The 12346-nt window shown below is 53.5% G+C and overlaps 1 protein-coding gene across 1 annotated transcript in view; it reads left to right on the top strand.

The window, feature by feature from the left end:
• Positions 1–6211: 6211 nt before the first annotated feature.
• Positions 6212–12346, top strand: part of MEGF9 (multiple EGF like domains 9) — a gene marked incomplete at both ends in the record, with an annotated part of 32382 nt that continues 26247 nt past the window's right edge. Inside the window, 2 exons of the mRNA XM_079544691.1 lie at positions 6212–6485; positions 7047–7115. Of these exons, the coding sequence (XP_079400817.1) occupies positions 6212–6485; positions 7047–7115 (343 nt within the window). The remainder of the gene's footprint in view (positions 6486–7046; positions 7116–12346) is intronic.

The following is a 12346-nucleotide window of genomic DNA, read 5'->3' as shown; positions in this document are numbered from 1 at the left end:
ATGCTGTGGGCACATCACCATGGATATTCCTCACATAGGCACAGCCGTGCCAAAAGAGGAGCTGCACATTGCGGGGAGCCCACTTCATGTAGCTTCTCCTGGCTGAGGGAATTCTTCCCAAGTTGGTGCTGGAGTCACTGAGCAAAGCTCTGTGCGGTGCTGCCCATACTGCCTGTGTTACCCACGGTGCACAGGTGATGAGGGGTGATGCACAGCTGGTGCACGGGTTGATACACGGGGTGGAGTGCAGGGGATTTGAGGTCTCTGCCCCACAGACCCAGAGCTGCCATTCAGCTCTTGTTTTCTTGGTTTGCACGATGGTTTGTTTTCTTTTCCTGGGGACAAGGAAAGGGGTGTGCTGCTGATTTGGAGGATGGCCTCTGCTTCACAGCTTCCTGAGCACGTCAGGCAGCGTGAAACACCTGCATGGCCTTCTGGCTGAGTGCAGAGCTCAGGTATGCAGCCAGCCAACGTACAGCCTTTGAATTCAACACCTTCCCTCACCTCCAAGTCAACAAAGGCTTTGTTTGGTTGTGGTCAGCCCAATTTCCACTCCATAAATCCTCCTACCTTTGCCAGTACTGATACTTCACTAAAGCAAAGAAAAATTGCTGCCTTTTTGGCTCCCTTTGCACAATACCATGGTGCTGAGCCTGGAGCTGAGCCTGCAGCTGGGGATTTAGGGGGCTTCCAGGGTTCTCTTTCCTTCCCCACACTGATATGTGTTTTATTGAGGTGATGGACACAATGAGGAAACACGTTGCCAAGGCAATGGGAGGAAAAAGCAAGCCTCATATTACAGATTTCTTCTTCAGCAGAGCCTGGAGGGGATGGGGGGAGTCAACAACACAAGTTACTGTTGTCTTCAGTGGAAGGCTCTGAGGGGCACTGAGCACCCCATGCTGTTATCCCTGGGGATTATTATCCACAATGGAGCAATTTTTGTCTCTCTTCTGCATTTTTAGAGGGTTTCTTTGTGCAGTCAATCCTTTATCCTTGCAATAACGCTGAGCCAGACCCCACGGTTTGGGGGATGCTGTGCTGCACATGGGGCTCAGGAGGGTGTGATGTGCAATGTGCCTGCACTGGATGGAGCAACACTGCAGTGCTGCAGCCACCAGCTGCCAACCCCATCACCCCATCACATCGTCTGCAGAGAATTCAGCCATTTCCCAGCAGAAAACATCCCAGCTGGGAACCTTCCTCGCATAAAAGCAGCATTTCCTATAGAGGAAGCACTGGGGTTATAGGGCAAGGCAATGGACTGAGGGAGGTAATTTAGGCTGGCTTTTCTCTATGAAGCCCCAATGGGCTGTAGTGAAGCAGAAGCAACATTTCTGCAGGATCTTCCTGGTGATGGATGAAGCTTCAGCCAGAAGACTGAATTTCATTGTTGGGTGTGTGAGAGGGGAAATGGTGCACAGGAGCTGGGAAAGGACTTTGTCTTTTATGAGCCTGGAGAGACTGATTTGGGAATTTTGCAACCAATTCAGGTGTCTGTGTTTAACAGAGGGTGGTGGAGAGCGTTGAAAAGAGCTGCGGAAATGATGGAAGGGCTGGAGAAGCAGCTGTGGACGGGGAGAACTTACAGAGCTCCATCTGTTTGTGTGATTAAAACAAGAGGTTGAGAGGTGACCCGACGACAGCATATAAATACCTGATGGAGGAGCAGGCTGGGTGCTGCAGGGCCTGTAGTCTAGCAGGGGGAAAACACAAATGGGAGGCTGGAAGTGAGGGCCAGACAGAGTCAAACTGGAAATAAATCACCTTCGTTGTTAAAAAGAGAACAAAACCAGGTGTAATGTTTTGGAGCAAATCCAAAGGGAAGTGGTGCTTTTTTTTTTTTTTTTTTTTTTCCCAGCTTTGGGGTCTTGAAACAAAACCTGGGGGCTTTGGTGGAAGCTGTACATTGGTGAAGGCAGCCAGCTGGTGCACAGTGGTGGATGAGATGCCCCATGTGGGCATCGCTGGGTTAAGGGTTGCAGGGACTCCCTGCCTTGCAGTGCCATTGGGAAGGTGTGATGCTGCAGCTCCCCTTGGTCAGAATGAGCCCCAGGCTCCATACAGGCCTACAGGGTTCCATTACCACAGGCACACGTGGAAAAACAGTCAGACACAGAAAGCTTTGTTTCACTCGGGCGGCCCCACCGAAGCCTGCCCTGCATCCCAGGCGCTAATGCGCTTTCAGCATTCGGTGACAAACCCCAGCCTTGGACTGAAAGGCAAAACGCGTGTCTGTGGCAGAAAGCTGCAGAGATAGAGAGTGTTACCAGTGCTTCAGGATGGGTAAGAGGAGGAGATTTGCTGCAGGGATCTCGAAGAAAAGCCCTTTTTCAAAGGAGATGCATAATCCCCGGTAGCTCAGCATCTCTCATTTGAGGACTTGCCTGCACGATCCGCCATCAAACAAGGGGAGGATTTGCTGCTCCCTTCAGTGGATGTGCAGTAGGGAAACTCTTCCACCCCGCTGTCAGTGATGCTCTGTGCTTCCCAACCAGTGCCAGGGCTGCTCCTCTCTGTGCCCTGCAGTGTGAATCAGGGCACACAGAGCAGCACGGGGAGGTGCCTCTGCACATCAGGAGTGCACATCCCTGGGGTGTGGTGGGAAGAGCTGGAGGTGAGGGGGAATATTTGGGTGTGAGATGTGGTGTGCGCATGGGAACTCACAGTGCTTCCCACTATATGGGACTGCATCATGGCAAGCACGGTCACCTCCATCCAGAGCTCTGAAAGTTTTCATTCTGTGGGAGATTTTGGGTGGATTTGGAGGCAGAAGCACAAAACAAAGTGGCATCAGTTGCCCTTGGAACACAAATTCCAGATTCTGAGCAATCTGAGTAAGCAGTACAGAGCTGTTCCAACCCAACCTCCCAGCGAGCAGCGAGAAATGTTTGTGGCACTCAAATTTATTCAGTCTTTTTCCACTTTTGATGTAAAAAGGAGCTTAGCTTTCCATGTGCATGACCTTGATGTACCCTAAGTCAAGGCACTGTTGCGTGCACAGCTGGGACCCACAAGGATTGCTACCACATCCCACCCACTGCCACCAGCAACTCCTGCCTTTATTCAGGTAAAATTTTATTTCACCTGAACACAGAGCTGTGCTGGCTCTGCTGGTGCCCAGGTTGGGGTTTGGCTGGGGGGGATGCACTTAGCTGGGAAGTGGCAAGAGAGGTGCCAGCTGTGGGACAGAACAACGATGGTGTTTGATTTCTGAAGCATGCAGGGAACACGTGTGCTGTGTTGTTCTCTTGTTGTTAACATTAAGCTTGGTCATGAGAACAGAGGTATTTTTTGGAATGAGTTTCTTCCCGACACCCATGCTGTTACATACACACAGTGCTGGCTGCAGCAGTGACGATAAAGCCGCTGCTTTTGCTTTATGTTTTCAGCTGGTTCCTGGTTAGGATCAGCATCCGAGCAGCTGCTTATTAACACTGTGCTGTGATGCACTCCTTCCAGAGGCTCTGGGGAACCTGACGTCCCCTCATCAGATTGTTGGATGATTTAAAAGATGGTCAGTTTGCATGTGGAATAATGAAACAGTTCACCCAGAAAGGGCAGTGTAGGGAATGTGCTGCTGTCCCTATGGGGCTCTGCTGGCAGGATGGAGGGCAGGATGGGTCCTGCTGGTCCCTGCAGTGGCTGTGTGCACGTTGGGGAGCTGCCTGCCCAGGCAGCACTTAGGCCCAATGGGAGCAGTGCAGCACAATGCTGCTTTGGAAATGGAGTCAGCGGTGAAATCTCGTTACTCCTGCATTGCAATTAATGAGAATTTAAAAAAAGAGGTTTTGTATCTTGAGTCCTTGTGGGTATCAGAATTAACATCTCATTGAATTATCAAAGCTTTCCAGCTGTGGGTGGTGAGGAGAGGCTTGGGGCTTGCAAATAGGTCAGAGAACACCGGTTGTTAAACAGCTCCTGGAAACTTTCCAGTGGGGAAGGAAATCTTGCTGATGCGATGGAATAAGAACAACTCCAGGGGGATGCTGATATCCTCCAAACCTGAGCTCGCTCCCGAGGACGCACCGTTCTCACTTTCTGGTTGCAGACCGAACGCAGAAAGGAGGTTGTGCCCCACGGAACGCCGCGCGGAGCACCGCTGGGTGTCGATGAGCTCCATTTCGGTCTGCTTCGAACTCGGGGCTGCGTGCAGCGCTTGCAACCCTCACTGAAAGCACCAGGGGGAGCGGCGAGCTCTGCCGCCCGGCCCGGCCGGCCTTGGGGAGCGCCTCGGGCAGCGCAGCGCTGGTGGAGATCAGCGGGCGGTGGGAGCAGCGCCGGGGCTCTGAGCCACGAATAGCGCTGAGGCGATTCCTTCTTGCAGCCCTTGATAGCATCTAAGGGCTTCTCCTATATAGGAGAAGCGTTTTGGAGCGCAGATGAGCAACGCTGTGCTGGGAGGTGGGAGCTGCAGAGCTGCGGTGCTGAGCTCAGAGGATGCTTTCAGACCTCGGGCACACAAAGCCATCAGGTTTGCCCCGAGGGAAATGGCACGGCATAGCTGGTGGGGGATAATAATTATATTATCAGGCCTGAAAAAAAACCCATTCATTTCTGAAAAGGGAATGGATATGGGGGAAGAGCGGGGAATTACTGAGCAGCAATTCACCCACGGCAGACGTGTTGCCCTTGCAGACAAACCTGAAATGTGGTGTTAGGGAAGGACTCACAGCCTGGATCAGCAGAGAAGGTGGGGCTGCCTGATCCCAGGGCGGTGTTTGTCACCTCCTGTACGAAAGAGATGCAAGACCAACACCTGTCTGTCACAAAGGGTGACGCACAAAGGGTGGTGACACACTGGAACAGGTTGCCCAAGGAGGCTGTGGATGCCCCATCCCTGGAGGCATTCAAGGCCAGGCTGGATGTGGTTCTGGGCAGCCTGGTCTGGTGGTTGGCGACCTGCACACAGCAGGGGGTTGAAATTAGATGGTGCTTGTTGTCCTTTTCAACCCAGGTCATTCTATAATTCTATGATTCTGTTTGCACCACGTGAGGTGCCCCATGCATGGGGATGCCTGCAGCTGGAGGGCTGGAATTCGGTGATCTCTGTACCTTCCAACTAACACCATTCCAATGCAAAGGACGCTGAGGGATGCAGAGCAGTGGCTGCTCTCTGGTCCTGTCCAGCCCTGCAAGCTGTCACAGCACCATTAGCAGCCATGTGCAGTAGTGCTGAGGACCACAGTCCTATTGCACAGCTCCAATGGATCCTCACAGCACCGGGCTCACAGTGCACCCATGTGCCCCACATTAATAATTAACATTTGTATCACCGCACTTCCATGGCGGGGCAAAATCACTCCTGATGCACAGAGCTGGTGGGAGCGCAGGGATCCACAGCTTTGTTATCCCACAGCTGTCCCTGTGTGGGTGGGGAGCACAGGGAGCTGTGTGCAGGGTGGGAACATGGAACGGTGGGAGGGGGCCACGGGGACAGCCTTCATCACTGCTGGGTGGGGTGGGATGGAGGATTCATTCGTTTGAATGAAAGAGGTAAAAATATGAACAATAACAGACATATATGTGTATAGATAAATATAAATAACGTTAAAAACGTGCCATAATGTAAAATGCTGTAATATGAAATGTGGAAGAGTGAAATGTAGAAAAAAGATCTATGATGCTGAAAGAAAATAAAATATAAAAACACCAAAAATAAAATAAAAAAAAAAAACCGCCCAAAGATATAATTCTGTACTTATTTATTTAAAAAAAAAAAAGAGATACCCGTAAGTAGGTAAAGCATAAACACGTAAAATATATTTAAAAGAAAATACAAAGCCATAGGCACACAGCAGAGGTGTAACGCAGCATAATGAAGCCCAGCCGGCAGCGCGAGGCGGGCGGCGCTGCTGGGGGCGGGGCGCTGCGCACAATGCCGCACCGCCGAGGCCTCGCCGCTTGGCCCCGCCCCTCTCCCCGCCCCCTCCGCCCTCGGATTGGCTGAGCGGCACGGAGCGCGTCCCAAAGTTAGCGTCACGTGCGGCGGGCGCCGCGGTGATTGGCTGCGGCCGAGCGGGGCGGGGCGGAGAGGGCGCGGCGCTGTCAGCGGGGCCGGGGCGCGCCGGGTGCCGCCTGCGGGCGCTGGGCAGCGGAGCGGCATGGCCGGCTGAGGCGGGCGGGAGCCGCCGCCGCCGCCCGGCGAGCGAGCCGCCGAACGAGGGAGCGACGGGATGGAGGAGTGAATGGCGGAGCGCCGCCCCGCACCATGAGGCGCCGGGCTCGGACCGCGCCCGGGCTCGCCCTGTTCTGTCTCGCCGCCCTGCTGGCCGCCGCTGCCGGGCTGCCCCCCCCCGGCTCCGCGCCGCCCCCCGAGCCCGGCAGCGGCAGCGGCGGCCCCGCCGACAGCAGCCCGGCACCCACCGCGCGGCCCCGCGGCCCCACGGCCCGGCCCGGCCCCTCACCGCCGCCCCCGGAGCCTCCCCGGGAGGAAGCGGAGGAGGAGGAGGAGGAGGAGAAGGCGGCGACCGCGGGCCCTGCAGGTGAGCGCCGCGAGGTGCCGGGGTTCCTTTGTGCCCGGCGGGCGGGGAGCGGGGCCGGAGCGCTGCTTCCTTCCTTTGCTTGCTTTATTTCTGTAGCGGTGGTAATTTTTGCTCCTTGCCGGGGTTGCTGAGAGCCGCCCGTGGCGGAGCGACCGCTCTGCGCTGCTGCGGAGCCCCGCGGCTGAACGACGGCACCGACCGGCGCTCCTGGCGTTACGGCTGCGGCTGCTCCCAAGTGCGGCCCTCTGTGATTCTCTTCTTTGTATCGCGGTTCGGGTCTTTATTTTCTCCAGGAGATAGAAGGGGTGGAGATGGGGAGCTGCTGACAGCGGGAGGAGGGTTTGGGATCCCTGAAAGCAAAATCCCGCGGTGCTGCCACGTCTGAGGCGGGACCGGCAGGAGCCCAGCAGCGTGCCAGCCTTCCCTGCCCGATGCTCTGCCTATCCTTGGGCCGGCTCCTCTGCCAGCATGGCTCTGTGGGGATGGGCACTGAGATGCTCGTGCTGTGCCCAGGGGTTGCTGGCGGCAGACACTGATCTCCTCTTGCTCTCCGCCCTTTAGTGCGTGTGGAGTGGGAGCACGTGGACCTGCGATGCCTTTCTGAAGAGTCAGTTCGTTGGGCTCGTTGTGGTTCGTTAGCTGTTGGTCTTAGTAGGGGCTGTGATGTGTCGGGGCTGTTTTGGGGGCCTGGTGATGTGGGGCTGCTCCCTAGGCTTGGCCATGCCTGATGCACCTGCTGGAGGGTTTCCCAGCTCACATGGAGCTGAAGGGTTGGTGAGGGCAATGGGATCCATGGGATCAGTTGCTGGTTTTCTTGGCTTCAGTGCCTTCAGTGCTGCTTCTTCAGCCCTGAGTAGGGAATTAATGCTTTCTATCCATTATATGAAACAAGTGGGCCTCTTCTCACAGGCATCAGAAGGAATTCCTTTAATGCTGATAGCATTATTCCTGATAAGGAATTGGTGTGCGAGTCTTCTCAATGCTACCAAGACTGAAATCCTGACTTCAGTGTGTTGTTCTCATTTTGATTTCAGAAGCCCTTCAGCCTCTGCTTGGTTTGTTCTTCTCCCTTTACTAGTTTCACAGTATTTATTTTTCTTTCCAATCCTGTTAAAATCCCGGATTTTCTTTTTAAGGGAAGCAAATTGTTAATCCTCCTGTTTGTGGAGATGGGCTTAGAAGCGTGCCCTGCCTTATCCACACAGCACCCTGTGTTCCCCATGTGCTCGGGGCTGGGGTGGCTTCACACTGCAGGGATTTCTTGGCTGGGTGCATGCAGTCAGCACAGCCCCGTTTAGGCTGCTCTTGCATGGAGAACAAAACCCTTCTGTCTGCTCCTTCCTGCAGGGTGCTTTGTGCGTGAGGGTCTCTCTGGGAAAGCAGCACTTGGAGCAAGGAAGGGTGCAGGTGTCTCGGACCCCGTTGGGGTGCTGGTGAGGTTTGCTGGCTGAGGCTCACAGCTGGGATGCTCTCAGCACAGGTGTGGAAGGTGCAGCTGCATTGCATGGGGGGATTCTAGCCCATGGGCTTAGATTGGGCACAGAGCACCAGCAGATCCAGTGTTAGAGGTGGCATAGGGTGACCTGGCCAAATGGGTGGGCATGGCCACCAGCACAAAGTATGCTTCTTTGCTTTAGGGCTAGCTGCACATGTGGGGTCCCTGCACCCTATGTGCAAGAAGAGGTCTTATGGGGTCCTCTGCAGTCCCAATTTTGTAGGGGAAAGGGCTTTGCTTCAGGCTCCAAGGCCATCAACAGGCAGGCCCATTGCTGCTGCACTAGGGCTGTGCTCTGTGGGAGGCTGCAGCTCCCGGATCCCAGTGGGACAGGAGCTCCCTGGTTTGAGGTTTGGATGTGGCTCAGTTACTGGGACAGCTCAGCTTCTGGATGGCACATTTTAATTTTAATTAAGGACGTGAAAATCAAGTTACAGACGTGAAGGTTTGTGGTGAGGAGGATACTTATGTTACTCGAGTTGAGTAGGGGAGCAGCCAGGGCAGAGCCTAACTTCAATTGAAGAATACATTGTGAGGTTTTATCCTGAGCTTACAATGCAGGGATGTTGCCTGTGGCTCACTTGCCTTCCTCCTGCCTCCATGCTGTTGTGCCTGAGTCACTCTTGAATCAGATGCTGCCAATGGTCCTGACTCAAGATTTTTGAGATTTTTGGGCTTAGCAGTGCTTATAAAAATCGGGATGCTTTGGGAAGACCTATGGAGTACCCGAAGTCTCACTTATTAGCTTCCTTGTGCAGTGCAAGGGTTTGCCTTTTTTCCTTTGGGACAAACACTGCACTGCTGAGCTGCCAGGTGGGAAACGCCGAGCATGAGATGGAAGAGTGGGGCTGTGCTGCAGTGAGCTGCTTACCATGATGGCAGGCTCATGCTGGGGGCATCCAGGGACCATCCCAAGGAGCTGCGGGCAGAGGAGCACAGAAGGACCTGTCCCTGAGGAACGGAGGCACGCCAGCCTGCTGAAGTCAGGGGAGAGATTTCAGAGTGTTTTGCTCTATAAATACCCAGGATAAGTCATCATGCTGCTTCTAATATTTGCAGTCGATGCCAGCGGGCTGGCAGGGAGTGCTGCTGCAGCTCCTGGTGCTCCCGAGAGCAGAGATGGGCTGTGTGAGGCATCTGCTGGCACTGGGGCTGAAGCTGTGCCTGTTCTGGGAGCGGAGCAGGGATTTCTCCCGCAGCCATCTGGCCAGGACAACTCCTTCTGCTGTACCTCCGACGAGTGCTTAAAATAAACCCCAAACTGCCGGGATGCTGAAGCCGGGATGCAGCACTCAGTCTGCAGCTGAGGCTTCTCAATGAGGCTGCAGCGAGGACCTGAGCTCTTTTTGGGGACTGCAGGCGTTGGGCTCTGTGGGGCTGCCTTGTGTAGAGGGCAGGTGGGGCCAGGGCTGGAACTGTGCTGGGTGGTTGGTAGGATGTTAACATGGTGTACAGCCTGGGGGGAGGATTGCAGCCTCGCCATCTGCCCTGCCTTGGGAGCTCTTGTGGCCTTGTACCACCCCAGCAGAACCCCACCTGCAGACTTGTTAAACTGCCTGCAACCCAAGCTTTGTGCTTTGCAGGAAATTATTTGCTTTTTTTCTTTTCTTCCCCCCCCCATTTAATTTGACTTTCAGTTGGTTCAGACTGAAATAACGTGGCTGCGTGCTGGTTATTGCATTGCTTCTGGCTGTGTTCCCGTGAAGCTCAAGGGCCCTGCACCGTGGTGCTGCCCTGTGGGCAATGTCCGTCTGCTCCATCCCCAGCGTGGGCTCTGGGGGAAGGCTGCTGGAGGAAAACACTCACAGAGTCAGCAGGGCTTGTATGGAAGGGTCTCAGTTTGGTTAAACCTGTCAATCTGGAAGCGTTTTGAACATGGCATTCTGGATGAAGAATAAATCCATTTGTTAGGGCGGAATGTTTTTTCCTTATTCAATAGGAAATTTTCCATCAGTGCTGATCAGGCCTCCTGCCTGCTCTTGGGGATGCACGGGGACTCATGGGGACACCTCTGCCCCCATCCCCCTGCAGGTTGGTGGCTGGTGATGATGCTGGTCCAGGTCCTATAGTGAGAGCAGAGTCAGCACTGCTGCTTGTCCCTGTCTGTGCACGAGGGCTCCAGATCCCAAGGGATGCTCAGGTCACGTGCAGAGCATCACTATCGGAGCAGGCTTTGGAGCACTCACCCATGGAAAAAGGATGGATTTGGGGTCTCTTCCTGCCTCGCCTGCATGAGTCCTGTTTCCAAGCAGGTGTCAATGAAGAGCTCCCAGAGCTGCACGGATTCCTGCTAAGTCTCAGTGTGGTCTTCTGCTGCTTGAAGGAGGATTTGCTGAGCACCTGCTGTATGAATTAAAATTTGCCTTGTAAATGTAACCGGTTCAGAGCCTCGGTGGGAAGGGCGGCTGTTCGCTCTTTGCCTGGATAAGGAAAAAAAGCGAACCCCCCTGAGGTTTTCTTCTTACTGCAGACCAGCCTTGAAACCATGGAGAAGCCCGAGCTGCTCTTTTTACCATTTTTAATTCACTCGCCCCACGTCCTTATAAATAAGCCAGCAGAAACATGACAAGGCAAGCATCCCTGCTATTTATAGCTTGCGCTGCTCCGCACGCCTGCTTTAAAAACCAGCCGGCTAAATGGCTCTGCAGCCTTTCAGCAAAAGACTTAATGACACGGCCATTCTGCACGCAGTGATGGATGCCTGCACTTCAAACCCTGCTCTGTGGTGGGGTCTGTCCCCTCGGCTGGGGGAACCCCGTGTCCTGACCCTGCATCTCTGCTGTGGCCATCACCACCAGGAGCATCACTGGGGTGCTCCTGTTTGGGTCAGTGCTCCTTCTGCTGCTTGGGTGTTCACCTCCAGGCAGATTCACATCAACATCCCCCAAGTTTGATTTTTTTTTTTTTTTTTTCTCCTTCTGTTTCATTTTGGGGCTGCATTAACCCTTCATTGCCTTGCTTTGGCTCTGTGGCATCGCTGTGTAATTAAGGCTTCGGGAAGCCCTCACCCGTTTAACTGGTCGTGCCACTTCTCAGATGGATCTGCTTTATTCCTGGCAAATTACCCTGCTGCACTTTTCAGGCAGCTTTACTGTATTTTGACTGACTGGCTGCCTATATTAACTGATAGTGCTGCTTGGGCTGCTTTGATCCCGTATTATTTATGGAAATGATGGCACATAACTCTGCGTAGCTGATTAATGCCGCATGTATTTTTAATGGGCGAGTTCTGCTGTTTGATCTGTGCTAAATGATAATTCTCTGATGTGTTCCTGGGTTCATTTCAACTGCTTATGAAAAGGATATTGAAATGGACTGTTTGTTTTGTTGCTTTTTTTTTTTTTTGCCCCCCAGTGGTTCTCCAGCTCTCACTGCTTTCCCCAAGCGCCGCTCTGCTTCAGCACGTGGAGCGCTTCTGTTTTAGCACCATTTCAGTGCTTCCTTGGTGGCACTGCTGTGGATTTGTGGCCGTGTTTGGGGGATATTCAGGGAGGACTGTGGCCTTGGAGGTGATGCTTCGTCTTTCCTGGTGCTGTGGCACTTAAATGGGGTTGAAACCAGCCAGAATGGGGCGGGTGCAATGCGTGTTTTCTGTCACCCGTCACAGGTTGGTTGGTGCTGCTCGGTGTTAAGAAAATGACTTTAATTGCTGCCTGACCTGCAGCTTCCTCCTCTGCAGGGTGAGATGTGGTCTGCGTGGGGATGGGATCACCCTGGGAAATGCCACCACATCCAGTGCTGCGTCCTATGGCTGAGCTCACCCTGCCCGCATCCGTCCTGTGGGCTGGGAGTCAGGATGGCTGCAAGAGGTCCATCAGCGAGCCAAAGGATCGGCACTTCCTTTCCCTGGGGGTAAAGCAGAGGGGAAAGGCTGCTTACTGTTTATTTTCCAGCCTTGCTGACATCTGCTCACTTCCATGGCAAGGCAGGGCCATCCCCAGAGCCCTTTTCTGGGCACACTGTGTGCAAGGAAGGTGCTGCAAGGGTTCTTTCTTGAAAAGCACAAAGATGCAAAGCAGTGTGAGTTGAAAGCCTTCAAAAGGAGGTGTGTGTGTTCTTTTTTTTTTTTCCCTCAGAGCTTTTTGTCAAGATCAGCAGAATATCTATCTTTCTGGAAAAGATCCTTTTTTTGTTCAGAGGATTTTTCCACTGAAAGCTGTTTGTTTGACATTTTGTTCCCCCCAAATTCTTCACAGCTTCATGAAAACCTTCAGTGATTTGTTTTCCTCCTGCCCTCTCTTCCAAAGCAGATATATACTTTTTAGTAAGGCCAGGACTTCCTGTGGGATAGAAAAGCCATTTTTCTGTCAGCTGTAACTCATGCCTTTTGTCACTGGGAGCAAAGAAAATATTATAGATTTTTATC

Source organism: Tetrao urogallus, assembly GCF_951394365.1.
Source record: "Tetrao urogallus genome assembly, chromosome: 19".
Classification (NCBI taxonomy): domain Eukaryota; kingdom Metazoa; phylum Chordata; class Aves; order Galliformes; family Phasianidae; genus Tetrao; species Tetrao urogallus.
The sequence above is the reverse complement of the archived record's forward strand: the minus strand, read 5'-3'. Positions and strand labels throughout refer to the sequence as shown.